Genomic DNA, 23,158 nt, shown 5'->3' on the forward strand with positions numbered 1-23,158 from the left:
AGGCGGGGAATAATTTTACAGAAGGGTTGTTAAAAATGTTAAAATTATATGAGTTTTAAAAGAGAGGAGAAATATCGGTCATTTTTTTATCCTGTTTTTAAAAACAAAACTTTGTTTTGCATTTATTATCTCTGAAGCCTAGAATGCCTCATAATAATAAGTTATATTTTAAATCTAATAATCTATACTTTTATACAAATTAAAGTATGTGTAATGAAAGCTCACTAATTGGTTCACGCTCACTAAATAGACATTCAGCAATTGGGCATTGAGCAATTAGTAACTATGGTTAACCAGATCACCGATTGCATTATCTACTAAGAAAATTAATGCAATTTATTAAAAAGTAATAAACCTTTTGTTTTCAAATATGTAAACTTAAAAGTTTACATATTTGAAACTTTTTACTTTAAGGTAAATAATGCTGAGTAATAATAACATTTAAATTATTATATAATCTTGCCGTGAAATTATTTTTACAGTACATTTACTTGGGGAAGTTGCTAAAATAATTTTATAGTTTGTTGACATTTGTTATATATTATAGTTTGTTGAAGTTTGTTGAAATTTGGCATGCAAATAAAACTAATGTGTAAACGTTATGTCTAAAATGAGTAAAGAAAATCAAAGAACCATTTATAAAGAAACAGTGAATATATCCACTAACCATGCCAAAGTAAATGACACTTTAGAATCTGGTTTTTCAAAATACCCATATTCAGAAAAGTTAAAAATAGATGAACACCTAAGATATAGTCACGATAAAAAGATAATAACGGATTTGTTAAATAAAAACTTTCTCAGCAAAACTATCATCGAAACACTTAATAAAGTAATTGATTTTCCAACGCCTTATATCTTTGCTAAGTTTGCTTCCAAAGCATACGAAAATTATGATCCACAACAAAAAAACAAATATGAAAAAGATTTACCTCTAGGTTGGAAATTATTAGCCACTGCTACAAATAGTGCAATAAAAAATGGTTACTTTGGAGTGGCATATTGTAACCTTGAGAAACGACAGGTCGTTCTTGCGCATAGAGGAACTATTTTTAAAAATTTGGGGGCAATTTGGACCGATGTAAGTGCAATAGCTTGTAACAAGTACGCTCCCCAAATGAGTTCCGCTTGTACATTTGCTCATCGAATTGTTTGCGAATTGAATGAGCTTAACAAAGATCAAGCAAAATTTCAACTTTTTTTCACAGGTCATTCATTAGGTGGGTGGTTAGCACAAGTTACTACTTTTACATCTAAGTATCTAGATATAACAGGAAATAATTTCCTGAAAGCTGAACGAGAAGGCTATCATGTTCATACAGAGGTTTTTGATAGTCCAGGTTGTAAAGATATGTTATCTCAAATGGTTGATGATTTTGGTTTACGACATGATGATAACTGGTCCTCTCTTTCTTTTGATAACCTAGATATTACTAGTTATTTATCTGCGCCAAATCGTATCAATACTCATAATTCGCATATTGGAACAATATATAGAGTTTTTGTTGATTTATCAGATATTACAGAAAGTAATGAGTATTTTAAGTATAATCTAAAAACACATGAAATGAAAAAAATTTTAAATACATTTGATCAATCTAAAGGTCAAGTTCGTAAAGATAATAATGGTATGAAAATAAAAAAAGTGGTAGATTGGCCGATTAGCAGTTTCCTGAACAACAAGAAAGAATATAGAGACTTTTTTCAGTGGGCAACTCGTGTTAACAATTATGAACCTGAAGTAGAATTAATTGAGTTCCACACTAAGTTAAATGAAAAGCATGATCATTTTCCTATTCGTTACCAAGTGAAAAACGTAAATTGGGATATCTGTAGTAGTAATATTTTTACGCAAGAAGAGTTTTTATTTTTGGAAAACTATCAAACTTTGCGTAAGTTACCAGAAAAATTTCAACCAAAAGATTTGTTTAGTGAAATTAATGATCTAACGACAGAGCAGAATATTAAAGATGTACTAGGAGATTTTAAAATTAAAAATAAGAAAATCATTTGTGACAATGAGAAATTACAGAAACTTATTCATTATGTTAAAAATCTGCTGCACTATCTTCCTACAATAAGAGACAAAGTTGAAAAAGGTTTTACTGAGAACGGAATAAAAAAGGCAATTATTGATTCGATATCATTAAACAATTTAGTATATGAACACTTCAAATGTTTTGCGGAAACAGATGTGGTAAAACCATTAAATATGGATACTCAGGCATCACTTTTATTTGTTAATGAAGACACTTGTTTATGGCTAGCTAAAATATATAAAACTTTATACGAAAAGTACTCTAAAGAAAAAGTTGTTATATTAAATTTAAAGGAACTTTTACACTTAAAAAAAATATCACCTTTTACGCAAGAAATGAAGGATTTTGTTGATGACCTTACTTGTAATAAATCGTTGATATTATTTGAATGTAAATTAAATTTTAATATTAATGAAAACGAAGAAATAAAAAACTTCATTAAACATTTATTTCAAAAATTAAACAATGAAAATATTAAAGTTATTTTTGTAACTCGCATTAGTAAAGACGACAAACGTAATGACGACAAACTGGAAGATCTAATGAAATCAACAGCTCGTGAATTAAACATAAGCTTAAAAATAAAAATGGAAAAACCACTAACTTGGTTAAACTTTTCTGTTAAATATCAAGAAGAACTTTTAAATAGACCATTTGTTATTTTCCAAGAACAAAAAGAAGGAACAAGTCTAATGAGCCTTAAAAGAGATAAAGACTGGGGAGAGTTTATTCATTCGAATAAGGATCCGAATTTTCTAATGCAGCTGATTAATAACGATAACATTAAGATAGATAGTATATTTCCACGTGGTTTTGACGAGAGCCATTACATAAATCGTGTGTTTATTTATCAAGTCGAGATTGAGACAGAAATATTTGCAAAAAAAAACAATGAAGATGACTTATGGGCTATTAGTAACACTGACAAAGAAACCTTCAGCAGGTTAATATCCGACGGCAGTGAAATCCGCTTTTATCATGAAAGGGATCCTGAGAAAGAAAAGCCAAATAAATTTATCATTATAGATGATCCAGTAGCAGAAAAATTTGAACAGTTGTGTCAACAGTATCCAAAATTTAATATCTATGGGCTCAAGTATAAACCAGACAAGAAAACGCTAAAATGGAAAAAATCACAAGGTTCTGTATCTGAGTTGTTTAAATTCGTAAGTAAAAGTCATACCAAAGAATACGACGAAATTAAAATGCTACAGAAAACCAACAACCATAAAGTTGTTATTATTTCAGATACAGCAGGAATGGGTAAATCTACTGTACTAACTAAATTGTACCATCTAATAAGGAGTAAATCACCTAATTTATGGTTATTTAGAATAGATTTAAATGATTACACTAAAAAACTATTTGAGATAAAAGATAAAAATGCTTTGAACGTTGCTAAAAACGATAAAATCAAAGAAGTATTTAAATTTATGTCAAACAATTTATATGAAGCTAACTCCTTAAAACAAAATTTGTTTATGTACTATTGTCAGAATGATACTAACATTAGCAAAATGGTAATAATGTTTGATGGTTTCGATGAAATTAGTCCGGATTATAAAAAGGTAGTACTTGATATGGTACAAGTACTAAGTCAGAGTGCTGTAAAACAAATCTGGGTTACCACTCGACCCAATATGCTAAACTTTGTTGCAGATGGTTTAAATCAGTTTGCATTTACGTTGAAACCTTTCTCAACAAATGATCAGCAAAACTTTTTAATAAATTTTTGGAATAAAAATATTTTGGAATCAAATAATAACAGTGAGGATCAGGATAGATTGAAAGAATTTGTCAAATTACTAACTGAAAGTTTTGCGAAATCAATACATGATAATGCTTATGAATTTACTGGAATTCCTCTTCAAACTAAAATGCTAGCTGAAGTATTTGAAAAACCTTGTATTAAATTTTTAAAATCAAAAGATGACAAGCCTAATTTACCTAATAGTTTCAAAATTTTTGAATTATATGAAAACTTTTTTAAGAAAAAACATGAAGTTTTCCTGGATGAAAAAATCAAGATAGATTCAAGTAAACCAGGAATACCAAATAAACTATTATATGAGGAGTTTATTAAATCATACCAAATTATTGCATTACACACAATATTCAATACTAAGATAAACGAAAAACATTTATTGTCTAATAAGTCTCAGAAAAAAATCAAATCTTTTATAGATGGTATCAAAAAGGGTAAACAAAACCATGGTATCATTGATCAAATAATTGAAGACAAGCCGCATTTTATACATCGTACTTATGCTGAGTATTTAGTTGCCAGGTTTTTGGTAAATAGTTTAAATAAACAGAAAAAGCTACAATCAATCTCAGAGCTTTTTTTAAATATTTTATCTGCAGGAGATTATCAGGTTATAAGAGTCTTCATCAATGATCAGTTAGAAAAAGACCTTTTTCCCGATATATGTCAATTGAATAATCAAGATTATCTTAAAAAAAGTACAGACATCATTCAATTTGCACTGATTGAAAAAAACATAAATATTATTAGATTAATAACACAAATCTTAAGAATAGACATTAAAGAAGACGGTTTTTATTGCAAATATAGAAGGCAAATCGTAGATCAGATTATGTTATTGGATAAGGATGGGTTTATTCAATATGTATATGGAAGATATGATATGGCAATTAATTTCTTTTTGCAGACTTATAAATTGAAACAACTGATTTACGACTCACCTCATCAAGAAATCGCTAATTCTTTAAATAATATTGGTACAACTTATGCTAAAATAGGACAGTACGACCAGGCGATCGAATACCTTAATCAGAGCAAAAATATGCAAATAAAGTTTATTGAACAAAATAAGCTACATTCTAAAAAGGTACATAATTTAGCTGTTTATTTAAATAACTTAGGAAGCGCTCATTGGAATAAAAGCAAATACGCTCAGGCAATTGAATATTATAGACAAGCTTTGTTTGTAATATTAAAAAAGGCACCACTCTCCAAAGAGTTAAAGGGCATAAAAAATAGTTTACTTAAGCTATTTGCTAAAAGATGTTCTTTAAACTTAGATGAGATTAAAGATAATATATCGTTTTCTCCTCCACAAGAAGTAGATTTAACAAAACATCTGAACAATATTGCTTTATCGATCGATGTTAGTAATGAAGAAAAAAAAACAGAAAAAATTAAAAAGTATGAACTATTACTACTTTTTTATCCTGATTTGAAAAATAAATCACAAGTAATTACTGAGTAATCTGAGCTTACAAAAGAGGATCCAAAAAGCATTGAATTATGGTTAGCAAAAGCGGATGGAGATTCCAATAAAGTAGAGATATTATCTGCAGCTGGAGCTAAATTTAATTATCCTTCGTTAATCAATACTATTCGAAAACCACAAGCTATAGCTAAAGAGGACTTTAACAATAGAGGAAATGAAACAGATGCAAATGATCAAGTGTCGAATAAATGTTTAACTTTATTTAAACAGATCGGTTCTTCTAATATTAGTATCGAAAATGCTAAAGCCAAAACATCACTACATTGCCTAATAGAAAAACAGGCTATTAGCTTAACCGAAAAGATCAAACATTTTAAATATTTTTGTAAAGTATTTGATTTAAAAATTAAAGATCAAGATGGAAAACTACTAAACACAACATCACAACAACTAAACTATGCACCAGAAACGCAGGACATTAGTCCGGTTACGAAAAAAAAACGATACGACAAAACGACTAAAGATCAGCAAAGTAAAGCAATAGATTATCTTGAAAATCCCAGCCTTAAGGATAATATTGATACAGATTCCTGGTTTTTTTGTGACGATGATCACTTTCCCTTTTATTTCTTGGGAACTACAGACAAGTTTCAGCACTCTATACGTGATTATTAAGGTTTTGAGTTAACTTTGGATGGTGGTGGTTATGTATCAAATTGTATTTTAACTAAATTTTTATCCTTTAATGATGGTTTTAATAGTCATATGATTATATATTTATATATTAAAATGACGAAAATATTTTTAATTAAAGACCTATATCTTACTTTGTTTTTCAAAATTACTAAAAAGAGTAATGTATACTTTAGTCACGTAACTTTTTCCGTGTCACAAGTTCATAACATAAATATTGGCGAATTTTTCGGCAACTTTTTTGGGAATTATTTTAATGCTATCTAATTTCAAACCTAATTGCCAATTTAGTTTCACAGACAAAAATTGAAAAAAACAAGTTTCTTAAAAAAGAAGCTAGAAGTTTTTTCAAGTTATTTTCTCCATAGTTTATTTTATTTACACTTTTTGGAAAGTACACATACTGTTTTAAATTGCTTTTTTTGGGTTCCAGCACATCAAAAAAAATTATTTAGCTTATTAAATTACAATATTTGATATATGTTTTTATAATAAATTGTTTTTTATATCTGTACTTAACAATTAAAATAAAACACTTTTTGTTATTTTTTCGAAATTTTTTTTGACGCCATTATGGTACTCCATTCATTATGGTACTCCATTCAACCTACATAGTTATTTAGTATAAACCATAGTCAATAGAATATTATTAACTGTTAATAATATATATATATATATATATATATATATATATATATATATATATATATATATATATATATATATATATATATATATATATATATATATATATTATATATATATATATATATATATATATATATATATATATATATATATATATATATATATATTAGGATGGTTCAAAAAACAACTTTTTTTAAAATAGTCTGCTGCACTTAACTAAATGTGTTCTATATAATACAAAAACACTAAGTTTAAAATTTTTTTGAATAAAAAATATTTTAAGGGGTGCTCAAGACCCTTAAAAATTTGACAAGTCCCTAATATTTTAAGTATGTCGACCTGGTACTCAAAGTAAGCGAACTTATATAAAAACTTCAAAAATAATAATCAATTTACATAAAAATATTTTTTTCAGATATAATCGCCTAAAAACTATTGTTTTTAAGATGAAAATAAAAAAAGTCAAAACTTTTAAGTTTTTTTAAAATAATTTTTTTAAACACGTTTTTTATGTAAATTAATTATTATTTTTGAAGTTTTTATATAATTTCGCTTCTTTTGAGTACCAGGTTGACATTTTGAGTACCAGGTTGACAACTTTTTTTTTCAAAATATTAGGGACCCGTGAAATTTTTAAGGGTCCTGAGGCACCCCTAAAAATATTTTTTATTCAAAAAAAATTTTAAACCTAGTGTTTTTGTATTATATAGAATACATTTAGTTAAGTGATAGTTAAGCAGACTTTTTTAAAAAAAGTTGTTTTTTGAACCACCCTAATATATAAAATGTTTAGGGTCCCCGCTAGTTTGATTTTAGGGCAAAAATGTTGGGTGTTTTAAACGCCTGGCGTAGATTTATCCTATAAAATTTTTTATTCTTTTAAATAATATATGATGAATTAAATATAAACTACATAAAAAAAGCATGTTGAAAAAATTAGGATATTATTCTACAGAATTTTCTGAAAATGGTTAAAAAATTTTTTTCTTTACAAAGACTTAATTTATAACTCGATGGCGTATTTTATATCTCGGAGGCGTAATTTTTTTAACATGCTCTTTTTATGTAATTAATATTCAATCCAACATATATTAGTTAAAAGAATAAAAATTTTTATAGGATAAAATTTAAGGTCCTCGCCAGGCGTTTAAAACACCCAACATTTTTGCCCAAAATCGAACTGGTGGTGACCCTAAAAATTATGTATATATATATATATATATATATATATATATATATATATATATATATATATATATATATATATATATATATATATACATTTTAATTAGCTGTTGTTATCGACCGCCAGATGGCGTGAGCGAGAACTTGAGCATGTTTTTACAGCAAAAAGTTATTGCGAAAGGTAACAACGAAAAGAAAAAAAACTTTCTAATTGGTGATTTTAATATGAATTGTTTTGACTACAATGACGATAATAAAGTTAGAAATTTTTATGATGCATGTTTTGAATCTGGAGCAATTCCTTTAATAAATCGTCCAACTAGAGTAACAAAAAATTCAGCAACCTTGCTGGATAATATTATTTCCACAGACTTGTTCAACAGTGATATAAAATTGGGCATCTTAAAAACAGATATTTCAGACCACTTTCCTATTTTTCTAACCATAAACACTAACCAACCACAACAAAAATTAAATAAAGTTATAAAAAAACGTTTTTTTAAACCATCAAATATTGAGTCTTTCAAAAATCAGCTCTCATTATTACATTGGAAACACTTAAATTTTAATGAAAACGCAAACAACCTTTATGAAAAGTTCTTTGAAACATTCACCTCTATTTACGAATCTAATTTTCCAATTGTTACAGTTACATTAAAAACAAAACACTTTAATAATCCCTGGATTACCAAAGGATTCAAAAAATCATCAAAAACAAAACAAAAGCTATACATTAAATATCTGAAAACAAAAACACCAGCTAGTGAAAAAATTTACAAAGATTACAAAAATCTTTTCGAAAAAATTCGAAAAAATTTAAAAAAAACTTACTATTCAAAATTAATTAATAAAGTTAAAAATGACTCAAAAAGCACTTGGAAAGTATTAAAAGAAATTACTGGAAAACAAAAAACATGCTCAAGCTCTTTGCCACAAATGCTGAAAGTCGATAACAATAGCTTGTATGAACCACAAATAATAGCTCATGAATTCAATAAATATTTCACTGAAATTGGATCAACTCTGTCAAGAAAAATACCAAATACCCAAACCTCATTTTATGACTTTTTGGTACCTATTGACAAAGATATTTGCTCTGAAGAATTATCTGCCGAACTATCATTTGATGAGTTTGAAAAAGCTTTCAAATCCTTAAAAAAAAATAAAGCACCTGGTGCAGATGAAATAAACGGGAATATTGTTATAGATTGCTACGAACAATTAAAAAATGTTCTTTTCAAAATTTTCAGAGCATCAATTCATCAAGGTATTTTTCCTGAACGTTTAAAACTTGCCAGGGTTACCCCTATCCATAAAGAAGGCGACAGATCCAATATCAGTAACTATCGTCCTATCTCTGTTCTTTCTATATTTTCTAAAATTTTAGAAAGAGTTATCTTCAACAGAGTATACAATTATTTTAATTACAACAACTTATTTCATGACAATCAGTATGGTTTCAGAAAAGGAAGTTCAACAGAACATGCCATTATTCAATTTATACATAACATCTCTGAATCTTTTAAAAAATCTCAATATACACTAGGTGTTTTTATTGACCTATCAAAAACTTTTGATACGGTCGATCACCGAATTTTAATCAAAAAAATTAAACATTATGGTTTAAACAATAAAATTTTAAAATGGTTTAAAAGCTATTTAACAAATCGAAAACAACTTGTGTATAGTAATGATGGTCAGCAAAGTGAACCCCTGAGCATAACCTGTGGTGTTCCACAAGGTTCTATTCTCGGACCACTACTATTTTTAATCTATGTAAACGACTTAAACAATGCTTCCAAATCGAAAAGTATAATGTTCGCTGATGATACTAATCTTTTCTTATCCCATACTGATGTTTATGAACTCTTTTCAACTACAAACAAAGAACTCAATCTCATTTCTAATTGGTTCAAAGCTAATAAATTAACTTTAAATATAAACAAAACAAAATGGATTATCTTTCACTCCTGCACAAAAAAACGTTTTTTACCAAGTAATATGCCTCAAATTAATATTGATGAAACGATAATAAAAAGAGATAATGTTATAAAATTCTTAGGTGTTTATCTTGATGAGAATATTACTTGGAGAAAACATATTGATCATATAAGCACTAAAATTTCTAAAAACATTGGCATTTTATACAAAGCCCGAAATTATCTAAACAAAAAAAACCTAACCCAACTCTATTATTCATTTATACACAATTATATAAATTATGCAATCATCGCCTGGGGAAGTACGGATAAAAGTAAATTACAACATCTTTATCGCCGTCAGAAACATGCAATCCGCGTAGTTAATTATGCGGATCGCTTTTCACATTCAAAATATTTTTTTGATTATATGAAGGTTTTAAATGTTTATAAACTGAACGTATTTAATGTCTTATGTTTTACTTTTATATGGAAAAACGATTTATCTTTATTTGTTTTTAATGATCTTTTTTCTTTAAAACCAATAAATAAGTACACATTAAGAAATTTTAGTTTTTTAAGTGAACCTTTTTGTAGAACTAAGTTCAATCAATTTTGTATTTCATATCGTGCACCCCATTTTTGGAATAAAATAATATTACCTAACTTTGATCCTTCTATTACTCTTCCTGTTTTTAAAATTAAGTTAAAAAAATTAATTCTCTCTATGGACAACATTCTAAAATTCTACTAAAAATAAATGTAAAATGTATTTGTTAAATCTTCAGCTTATTATATATTAAAATGTGTTGTATATTTGCATAATGTAAATACGTTAAATCTTATGTGTGTGTGTATATGTATGTATGTATGTGTGTGTATGTATGTATGTATGTATGTATGTATGTATGTATGTATGTATGTATGTATGTATGTATGTATGTATGTATGTATGTATGTATGTATGTATGTATGTATATATGTATATATATATGTATGCATATATATATATATATATATATATGTATATATATATATATATATATGTATATGTGTGTGTGTGTGTGTATATGTATATATGTTTATGTGTGTGTATGTGTGTTTTGCATATATATATATATATATATATATATATATATATATATATATATATATATATATATATATATATATGTATATGTGTATATATATTTTATTTTATATATATATACGTTATAAATATTACTTTTTAAGGTTCCGATGATAAGATCTTTATGATCTTCTTTTGGAAACCTAGCTTTATATTGTTAGTACGCTGAATTGTATTATTTGCGTAATTGTATTACGACTTATGTTTATGTATTACGGCTTATGAATTATGTAACACGACTAACATTGTAAACTTAAATATATATTTTACTCAAACTTGTTTTTATATAATTAATATGAAACACCCTAATATTAAATGATATATAGATATTTCTAAGATACCGAACTTCGCCGTTTTTAGTGAAGCCAATTTAATATTACGTAATCCGCTAGAAACCATTATTGTATCGGGCAAAAAACTTTCAGCGATACTTGTCAAGTAAAAGAAGATTAGCAACTTTAAAGTCTAAATCAAAGTTAAAATTGAAGATAGTTCTAAGTTGAAATTGAAGAAAAACTAAAACAAACAGCTGTTTTTATAGCCACAAAATTTGAAAACATATATTTTTAAAAATATATTTGCATTTAGGACTTTAAACAAAAACATCATTGATATAAATATGCAAGTCGAAAATAAATGATATAAATATGCAATTAAAAAATAAATGAAGCTAGTTAGATAGAAAGATAAGTGAATATTATTTCAGAATTCTGATTAAATATACCCAGAAATATTCTACTAAAGACTTGATATTTCTGGGCATATTTAATCAGAATTCTGAAATAATATTCACTTATCTTTCTATCTAACTAGCTTCACTTATTTTCAACTTGCATATTTATTTTGTGGCAACAAAATTCGATACGTTTCCTTGAAAGTTTATTTGCAAACTTAAAATCTTTAAACTTAAACAAAGATTTTAAATAACTCCATTAAATATAATGCTCATAAAAAAACACAAGCCATTTAAACAGGTACGTGCTATGAAAATTTTAAAATGATTAAATTCTTGGTTGTTATATTACATTAGATGGAGCCTTAAATCAATTTCAAAAGTGAAAAAATCAAATTTTGAAATCAAAATTTCAAAAGCGAAAAAATTATCAAAATCGAATAATAAACACAAAAAGTTATGTTTTTAGTACCGGTTTTTCGATATATGGATTTGTTGTAGAAACTGTGGTCAAAAAAATGTTTTTATGAACTAAAAGTTTAATAACTTTGTCAAATCTTATTTAAATGCTTATAAATTAGTATTAAAAGATAGATGTAATAGTAACCTACAAATTTATATAGGTCATTAAAGACCGGACGTGCCAGGGGGCTAGAGGAGGCTACCAACCGCCATCTTCACCGCCTAAAAAATGAAATTTTTATTTTTAAAAGATAAATTTTTCAAAGAATTTAATAATTTTTATATCCAATAAGTTGCTATAATTTCCTTGCAAGCTTCCGCCAAATAGGAGTTTTTTTTGATTAGGGTGTTGTGGGGTATCACACACCTTATTATTAAAAACGATTCATTATTATAAATATTTCAATTTTTTTTTTAAAAATCAATCATCAAAAACAAAATAATTTACAACTTAACAACAAACATTAGCTGCGCACTCATCCATTCGGGACACGGGGTGTGTCCACAACCCCCTCCAACCTAAAACCTAAAAAAAAACATAAAGCAATTTATTTAAATGACATTAAAAAAGAATGCAATAACTTTAAAGGATATGTTGAATTACAAAACACATTACCACCTTACAAGACACAACAGAGTTTCACACGTAGAGCCGGGTGTGTTCAAATAATATTTGAAACAATTTGAGTCTTGGCTTTTAGTTAATGATTAATACATTACATTCCAATAATGAAACTAAATACAAATCATAGTTAACAATAGACACGACGTGAACGTAAGCCAGAGCCGTCTATCAAAAAAATTGCGAGTTCCACTATTCGTACATTTGTTTTGCAAGTTCCACTACTCGCTGTACATTTATTTTGCAAGTTCCACTACTTGCTGTACATTTATTTTGCGAGTTCCAGTACTCGCTGTACATTTATTTTGGATGTTTCTCTTGTTGAAAATTCCACATGGTCCAAATATGAAATTGATATGACCCAGATTAGAAATATATAACCTATTTATGCCTTACTTTGCTAGCGTACAACTAATATGTTCACATATTTAATTTGCGATTAATTTGAGTTACGAAAACATTAACTCACCTGATACAATATCAGCAACCAACAGTAATTTTTTCATGCAATAATCAACAGCTTTAGAATCAGTTTCACCTTTAGACCAGTATGATATAATGTAAATGAATCCTTTTTCTTCTTTCTGGAAAATTTTCTTTCCAGACAAGTTAGACATTTTATATATTCTAAATGTAATTGTTGCATGATGCAAACTTTAGACTTTACTTTAGTAAGTTAAAGTTAACAACTTAAGTTTACTTTTTTTTTTTTTTAAATAAACTGTAAAAGAAACTGAATTTATTATTGTCTTATTAAGATAAATTTCAAGTTATTTCTGTTTGCTAAAGATAGATTCTTAAGTTTGAAATCTTTTTAGTTCTTCAAAGGTTAAGTTAAGGTCCTTAAACATCTTTAACTTTAATAAAGTTAAAGGTCTTTCGTTTAAACACCTTTAACTTTAAGGACCTTAACTTAAAGGCCGACTGCTTCATACTGTATATATATATATATATATATATATATATATATATATATATATATATATATATATATATATATATATATATATATATATATATATATATATATATATATATATATATATACATATATATATATATATACATATATATATATATATATATATATATATATATATATATATATATATATATATATATATATATATATAAATATATATATATATATATATATATATATATATATATATATATATATATATATATATATATATATATATATATATATATATATATATATATATATATATATACAGTATCGGACAAAACGAGTGCAACCAAATAACGCAAATTTCGTTTCTTAATATAAAAGTGCTGCATTTTTTCAATTTAGAGAAATAGCTATGTAACTCTTTAGAGACAAAGTTCTTCAAGTTTTATTCATCACCAAGTTCATTATTTGTACACGAAAATTAATAAATTAATCAAAAGTATTAAAAAAAGTTGATTTCCTTCTGGACAAAACAAGTGCAACTCGACAAAATGTTGACCAAGCTGTATTTTGCTATCAATATTTCGTGGCGAATTCTTTGTTGTCGATCACAGCCTTGCATCTTCGAGGCATAGATTCGATCAGGTGATCAATGAAACTTTGTGGAATCGCTGCCCAGGCCTTTTGGATTTGTTCAAACAGTTGATCCTTATTACGAACACCTTCACGATTACTTCTGCGGTTGACGATCTCCCACAGGTTCTCGATAGGGTTGAGATCCGGAGATTGAGGCGGTTAATCCATCACTAATAGGTGGTTGTCTTGAAACCACTGCTTGACTACTTATGCAGTGTGTTTCGGATCGTTGTCTTGCTGAAAAACCCATTTTATTGGCATATTCCATTCAGCATGAGGTAACATAACATCTTTCAGGATATTTTTATAAATGAAACGGTCCATTATTTCATCGTTTCGATGTATTGGACCTAGACTGTTAGCGGAAAAAACACCCCCAGACCATTACATTGCTTCCACCATGCTTCACGGTCTTATGGCAGTAACGTAAATCTAGGCGTTTTCCGGCCGGTCGACGTACACGGCAAATGCCATCGCTCCCAATAATGTTGAACTTCGATTCATCACTAAACAGGACAGTTCGTCATTTCTGCACATTCCAGTCAATATGAGATGTAGCAAACAGGAGTCTTTTCTTTTGGTTTTTTAGTAAAATTAGCGGTTTCTTTGCAGGGCGTCGAGAAAACAATCCGGCTTCAACAGCACGTCGTCTGATTGTTCGGTCCGATTCAGGCAGCTCTAATTGCTTTTGTATCTCGACTTATGATATCCAGGGATCCTTCTTGACGGATCTGACGATCATAGAATCCTCTCTAGAAGTGGTGGAACGCGGTCTTCCACCTTTGTTATCTGCTGCCAACTTCCCCGTAGAACCATATTTGGAACATAGTCTTGATACGGTCCATTTTATCACGCGATATTTATCACAAATACTTTTTTATGACATTCCACTTACGTAATCGCCAATAATTTTCTTTCTTAGTTCCAATCCAAGACTGTCAGGAGCCATTTTTGCACTTAAAGTCATAAAAATGATAAAAATAAATAATCACGCTTCTCAAGACTTACCGTGTTACATTAACCTTGTGATGAAACAATAATGCTCTGTGGAACTCAAGGTCTTGGTTGGATGTGGACTGTATTGATTTAATGAAAAACTTGTTGTATTTCACTTCTTGTATTGATGTTCTACAATAAAACACTTTGATAAAACTCACTTCGATAAACTATCTTGATAATACTGACTGATTGACTTCCATATACTGACTGAATTACATGTCGATTTACATGTCTTTTATATAGTAAAATGAACCTGTGTGAACCTGTTCTGGAAGATTCTAGATGCTTCTTTTCGATGCTTCTGGAAGCTTCTGGATGCGTCTGGATGCTTCTGAATGTTTCTGGATACTTCTGGATGCTACTGGATGCTTCCAGATGCTTCTTCTGGAAACTTCTGGAGGCTTCTGCATGCTTCCGGAAACTTCTGGATACTTCCTTTAATTATTAAAAAACTTCCGTGACGTTGACGCGGACCAGACTTAAGAAAATGAAACAAGCCAAAAAAGTTGCACTTGTTTTGTCCGCTGCAAAATGGCACTTGTCAACAAAATTCTGCCTGTGTGTTGTCACCTGTCAGCTGATTGCTCATGTCATGGCATGCTATGACTCCAGACTTCTGAACTGTTTGCTGTGGTAGTATAGTTCGTTTTGTTTTTAAGACATGTAAAATTAGGAACACTTTTTAGCATTGTTCAATGTTGGTTGCAAATGTTTTGTCCAATACTGTATATATATATATATATATATATATATATATATATATATATATATATATATATATATATATATATATATATATATATATATATATATATATATATATATATATATATATATATATATATATATATATATATACAGTTCTGGCCAAAAAGATTCGACCACGCATTATTTATCTATGTATACAGTATGTACATTGAAGTGTAGGCGCTTTCCTCGGAATTTCACCATCTTGCTTTGCATGCGTGGTTGACTAGTTATCAGCCAATCAAAACAGTTGTACGATTGTTACATATACCATCGCATGCGTGGCTGAAAATTACTATTTGCATTTGACTATGGCGACAACATCATCAGGAAAACGTGCAACTTAAAATACAACTTTTGATGGAAGACAAGAAGTCTGAACGTGCGATTGCCGCACGTTTACAAATGCTTAAGACAACTGTCCACGACGTCATTCAGCACATCAAATCAACAAGCACCTGTGCTGCAGGAAGATCCAGTGGCAGACCGAGATGTACCACATCAAAAACTGACGCTATGATCCACCGTTCAGCCACGAAGGACTCACTAGCATTATCTTCACAAACTCTCAATGAACTGCTTCCTGATGTGAATGTGAGCTCTCGCACCATTCGACGACGTCTCGTGGACAATTTCAGTCTTCGATCCTATCGCACTGCATTAAAACCACGACTCAGAAAAATATTCGTGACCGCCTCAAATTTTGTAAAGCACATAAAAGTGGCAATGTGGTGACGTGTCATGTTCTCAGACGAATCGCAGGTGAAACAATTTGCTTCGCATAAAGTGAATGTTCGACGGCCACCAAACACACGCTACAATGTACATGAGACCTGGCTACATGAGACGCATTCCTGCCAGAGGTCAAGCGGGAATGCATCTCATGTAGCCAGGTAAAACTATCAAAGCTGCTAATTATTTGCAAATAATAAAGGAAAATGCTCCTATTTGGCTCAGAACTCGCAACTGTGACATTTTTATGCACGACGGCGCGCCATGTCATCAGGACAAGATCATCAAGACATGGTTTCAAGAGAATTCCATCAATGTTCTTGCTCCGTAGCCTGGCTCGTCACCGGATTTAAACCCGATTGGAAATTACTGGGTAAAATTGAAAGCAGATGTGGCAAAACCAAAATCGACGTCGGCGACAACTTTGAAGGCTATACTGGAGGTGTGGTCCCAAAAAATAACGCCTCATTACCGTGACTCTCTTGTTGCCTCTTTGACTCGAAAAATAGAAGCTGTACTCAAAGCCGGAGGAAGACATTCGAGGTACTAGAAACTCTTTTCTGATGTGAACTACTTGTTGGTTTCTTCGAAAGTGTGTCATTGACTTATGTGAATGTTATTTGTTGCGTTTAATTCAATCATATTATGATTAAATTGAAGTGGTATTACGTTTCTGTAGAAAAGCCTTAGTGGTCGGATCTTTTTGGCCAGCACCTTATATATATATATATATATATATATATATATATATATATATATATATATATATATATATATATATATATATATATATATATATATATATATATATATATATATATATATATATATATATATAATAACGTTATTATGCGTAATATGGTATGCATACTGCTAAAATTATGTCACAATGATTGTGTACATGACTGTACATACAATGGTTATGTAGTAAACACATTATAAACATATTTTATTAATTATTGGGGTAGTTTATATCAAAGAATATTACTCCATCTTCAACTTCTTTCCACCATACATTAATTCCTTCTTTTAAATAGTCAGCTGATTTTTATAAAAGTTTCAGATATTCATTGCTATTCTTTTCAATCCAAGTAAATGATATTTTTGTTCATTAAATAGACTATGTAATGGTTGGTAGAATTTGTGAAGTATTGAAGCACCATCACATAATTTTTTTCTTTCCTTTAAATATCTTTTTGCTTGGTTGCGAATTATTGCATTAAAAATAACATAATCTGAATGATGATTACAAGATGTTTTTGTAGACAGTTTCAAATTTTGAAACATTGCTTCTTCTTTTTCCACATTAGACGTATGACCTGCAAACAATCTATGCTGTAGTGGAGCATGGGATGTGATTGAGTGATAGTATGCACCAAAGAATTTTTGCTTGCTATTTTTTAATTCATCAAATATATTTTTAATATGGTTTGAAATATCATGCATTGGTTCATTATTTAAAATTTCGTAGTGTAAAAAATTTAGTTGTGTTAAAGAAAAACCTGGTTTTTTAAAAGGATGGACAGGCAGTCCTTGCACTCCATGCATTTTATTTGCCAATAGCTCCTTTAATTATTTGACAGATGTGTTTAATGGAAATTGAATCTTTCTTTCATAAAGCTCTTGTTCAATCTTTTTTTAGACATGAATATAACTTGGTTTTTCCTTGGTTTACTGCCAGCTGTGAGGTGTTACTTGCATTTATATGGTCTATACAATTTTGTAAGGAAGTGTATGGGAAGCTTAGTGATATAGATGTATTATTAGAAAGACCTGCATGCATGTTGCATGCCCAACAAAAGTAATTACCACCCTTCTGATGACTAGCTTCCAGTTGTGCTGCTGAATAGTCACCTTTGAATATTCGTGCAACATCTAAAATAGGTGTTCCCTTGAATTCTCAGGGATTGCTCAATTGCAAAATGTCATTAATCCTGTCATCGCTATACAAAAGTTGCTGGTCATTGGAAGGACATCAACCAAGTATGTATAAATAAGGTTTTTTGACCTCTGCTTGTACATTTTTTTCCTCTCCATACTTTTGTTTATATTCAAAGCTACTTAAAAATATGGTTGTATTATACTTAATTAAGCTAACAGTAACAAGAAAGTGAGTGTTAATTACACTCACTTTCTTGTGAATCTGATATACTGGAGCAATCATGCCAAAACATTAAACTTCATGTTCTTTCTTAAGTTTTAAGTATATTTATCAGCTCTTTTTTAGTTAGGGTGTCATATTCATCTGTATATTACTGAATATTATCAACAATTTGCTTTTAAGAAAGTGCTTCTAGTTCATTATTGTTTCGAACTTTCATAAAAATCGCATGGTCTTTGAAATGGAAATTTTTCTACCTTCAATATGAAGCTCTTTTTTTGTAATTGTTTGATTTTCAGATGATATAAATACTTTTTCATATCTTTTGGGGTACAATCTTTTCCACTGAATTATATGCTCCATCGTCTATTTTTTTTTTGAGTTGCAGCTTTATTTTTTTATTAGTTGGTTTGCATGGCAAAGATATATCTCTGAAATATGGCAGGTTTAACTTATAAATGAGTTAAAACATGAATGATTAATAAAATTTGAAAAGTTTAACCTATTAATGATAAGTGAAAGAAAGGTAATAAATACCTCCGTTTTTTTCTTCTATATTATTAATATTAGCGCCATCAAAGTATGTATAATCTGACATTTTTCTTTTTAAATGTAGTCTTTTTAGATCACAGTTCATAGATTCTAAAAGTTTTTTTAGTACTTGGCCTCCGGGTGTTATACCTAAAAATTATTTTGTCTAAAATTCTTGCTTTTTTATTGGTACTTATTACTGTTAAAATGGTAAAACTAATTTATTAACATAATACATTTATTATTAGTTTATTATTTTTGTAAATATACTATACATTTAAAACTATTACCTTTTTTGTTTGTTACAGATAATTTACGTGCTAGTTCAGAAAAGTTTATTTTAAAACCATTAGGGTAGGATGAAATTTCATCCAAAAACTCAACTTGTTTCCAAGAATATTTCTCAATAGACAGGGTTTCTTGCTTTTTTCTCTCCCTAAATTAGTGGTTGAAAAAAAAAAAAACTTTGTATTAGCCTCAATATATGAACCTTTCAATCCTTAATCCTTCTCTATAGTATGCTAGAAGATATATAACATAACTACATAAGAGATGGCTAGTACTTCTCTATAATTTGAACATATTTGTCATATGTATTGTTAAACGAGCCCTGTGAGTGTTTCCACATCACGTAGGTTCCTTCAAGATTTGAATAGAGTTTTAAAGTATGTGTGTATGAATATATATATATATATATATATATATATATATATATATATATATATATATATATATATATATTTATATATACAGTATCGGACAAAACGAGTGCAACCAAATAATGCTAATTTAGTTTCTTTATATAAAAGTGCTGCATTTTTTCAATTTAGAGAAATAGCTATGTAACTCTTTAGAGACAAAGTTCTTCAAGTTTTATTCATTACAAAGTTCATTATTTGTACACGAAAATTATTAGATTAATCAAAAGTATTAAAAAAACTTGATTTCCTTCTGGACAAAACAAGTGCAACTCGACAAAATGTTGACCAAGCTGTATTTCGCTATCAATGTTTCGTGGCGAATCCTTTGTGTCGATCACAGCCTTGTATCTTCGAGGCATAGATTCAATCAGGCGATCAATGAAACTTTGTGGAATCGCTGCCCAGGCCTTGGGTTGAGATCCGGAGATTGAGGCGGTTAATCCATCACTGATAGGTGGTTGTCTTGAAACCACTGCTTGACTACTTTTGCAGTGTGTTTCGGATTGTTGTCTTGCTGAAAAACCCATTTTATTGGCATATTCCATTCAGCATGAGGTAACATAACATCTTTCAGGATATTTTTATACATGAAACGGTCCGTTATTTCTTCGTTTCGATGTATTGGACCTAGACCGTTAGCGGAAAAAACACCCCCAGACCATTGCTTCCACCAAGCTTCACGGTCTTATGGCAGTAACGTAAATCTAGGCGTTTTCCGGCCGGTCGACGTACACGGCAAATGCCATCGCTCCCAATAATGTTGAACTTCGATTCATCACTAAACAGGACAGTTCGTCATTTCTGCACATTCCAGTCAATATGAGATGTAGCAAACAGGAGTCTTTTCTTTTGGTTTTTTAGTAAAATTAGCGGTTTCTTTGCAGGGCGTCGAGAAAACAATCCGGCTTCAACAGCACGTCGTCTGATTGTTCGGTCCGATTCAGGCAGCTCTAATTGCTTTTGTATCTCGACTTATGATATCCAGGGATCCTTCTTGACGGATCTGACGATCATAGAATCCTCTCTAGAAGTGGTGGAACGCGGTCTTCCACCTTTGTTATCTGCTGCCAACTTCCCCGTAGAACCATATTTGGAACATAGTCTTGATACGGTCCATTTTATCACGCGATATTTATCACAAATACTTTTTTATGACATTCCACTTACGTAATCGCCAATAATTTTCTTTCTTAGTTCCAATCCAAGACTGTCAGGAGCCATTTTTGCACTTAAAGTCATAAAAATGATAAAAATAAATAATCACGCTTCTCAAGACTTACCGTGTTACATTAACCTTGTGATGAAACAATAATGCTCTGTGGAACTCAAGGTCTTGGTTGGATGTGGACTGTATTGATTTAATGAAAAACTTGTTGTATTTCACTTCTTGTATTGATGTTCTACAATAAAACACTTTGATAAAACTCACTTCGATAAACTATCTTGATAATACTGACTGATTGACTTCCATATACTGACTGAATTACATGTCGATTTACATGTCTTTTATATAGTAAAATGAACTAATGACTTATATCAGCCCTAAATTTAACACAATGACGCATTGTAATTATAAATACTAACCTAACTCAAATCTGTTTTGAAGTTATACTATTCTTATTTTAACCAACTCATTTGTTTGTTCATGACTTACATTTTTTAAAGCTGATAGTTCTAATATTCTTCTTTTTTCGCACTTTTTTGTGTATGAAAACTATGGGTTAGGCGGAGCTTATCTCTATTGCTTAATGATACAGGAACACCAAATGCCCTATAAAAAGTTAATTTTTTATTATACTTTGTGTTATATACATATATTATATATATGTATGTAACATAAAGTGAGAGAGTACACTCTCTCTCTTTCTAGCGCAGCAAGCACACACACACTTGTGTAGTATATACAAACAATATTTAGTATATATAGATCTAACTACTCAGGTGTTTATGAATACATCTGAGCTTTCGTAATGAACAGTAGCAGTTTTTTTGCCATGCGCCATGGAAGCTGCCACAATACCTCTCTAGTTATAAAACGAGCTACTTTCATCATTTACCATTGTCGATATTGTTTTCGGAACTATGTTAGCAGATCAATCAGAATCTGCTGAGCTTTCGTATATAATTACCTATCTGTTGAGGTTTCTTTCCATTGATTTTCAATATCATTTTTTATCTTATTTGCATCATATCTGTGTTTCTTTTTTTATTTTGTGGATTAGGTATATTGATCTTCATTGCCTTTGTGAATATGGTGGAAAAAATTTTTTAATTAAAATCCTGATTCAGTTTGTTCAGTGCTTTTTGAGTTGCGATTGAAAATTTTTCTGCTTTGTCTTTGAACCTTTTACATTTGACATAAAATTTTCTAACAATACTTTTAATCTTTTGTTAGGTATGCATCCTTGACAGTTAAAAAGGCTATGAAGCATTTTTGAGCTTCTTAAATTATTAAATCTTTTTTTAGAAAAGGTACCTGGTACTCCCTAAGTTTTTTAAATGGTTAACAATAACCGGGCCTTTTTTTTTAATTTGTTCACAATCAAAGTGAAATATAGGATTTTTTTCAATATAAATTTTGTATTGATGATTTAGCACTCTTGATCTAAAAACTTTATTTTTATTTACTAAATATTTGATTTTATGTTTTTCAATTAAAGCTATATATAATGCAGCTTTAGAGAAACCGCAAGTTCAAGGATCAGCAATAGACAGCTTTGACATAACAAAAGATTGAGTTGATTTTATTATTTTTATTAAAAAAAAAAAAAAAATTATTTGGGCAAAAAAAAATATGCAGTAAAACAACCTTTTTATAAAAACGCAAAGTAGGTCAATTATAAAAGTAATGGAGACACTAAATTAAAAAAATATCATAAATTGTTAGGTTGGTATGTTAAAAGCGTAGGTACTTTTAGGGAGGTAAAGGGTACTCAAAAAAGCGTAAGGCAAAATGCGTGGGACGGGGTGGAGGATTTGGCAAAAAAAAGCGTACGTACTTTATGGACGACCCACTTACTTTTATTTTTTCATAAAAAAAAATTTTTTTAAGGAAAATTTACCCATTCCGGTTAATAATTTACCGGTAAATTTACCACTAAATTTTACCGGAAAATTTACATCACTAGGCATTAATAGCTTTTAAAATGAATAATTTATTGATAATATTAAAACCTCTTAAAAAGAATAATAATTCTAATTTCCGAAATAACAAAAGTATATAAAAACTAA

The 23,158-nt window shown here is 29.2% G+C and overlaps 1 protein-coding gene across 2 annotated transcripts; it reads left to right on the forward strand.

The window, feature by feature from the left end:
• Positions 1–6,049, forward strand: LOC136078150 (uncharacterized). Of its 2 annotated transcripts, none has more exons than XM_065793213.1 (2): positions 1–77; positions 548–6,049. In XM_065793213.1, exon 2 carries the CDS (start codon positions 602–604, stop codon positions 5,270–5,272), a length of 4,671 nt encoding a protein of 1,556 aa, XP_065649285.1. In that variant the 5' UTR covers positions 1–77; positions 548–601; the 3' UTR covers positions 5,273–6,049. The 2 variants fall into 2 exon arrangements, with proteins under 2 accessions (XP_065649285.1, XP_065649284.1); XM_065793212.1 differs by having other exon boundaries at positions 25–414.
• The last annotated feature ends 17,109 nt before the right edge of the window (positions 6,050–23,158 follow it).

Source organism: Hydra vulgaris, chromosome 03, assembly GCF_038396675.1.
Source record: "Hydra vulgaris chromosome 03, alternate assembly HydraT2T_AEP".
NCBI classification, from domain to species: Eukaryota; Metazoa; Cnidaria; class Hydrozoa; order Anthoathecata; family Hydridae; genus Hydra; species Hydra vulgaris.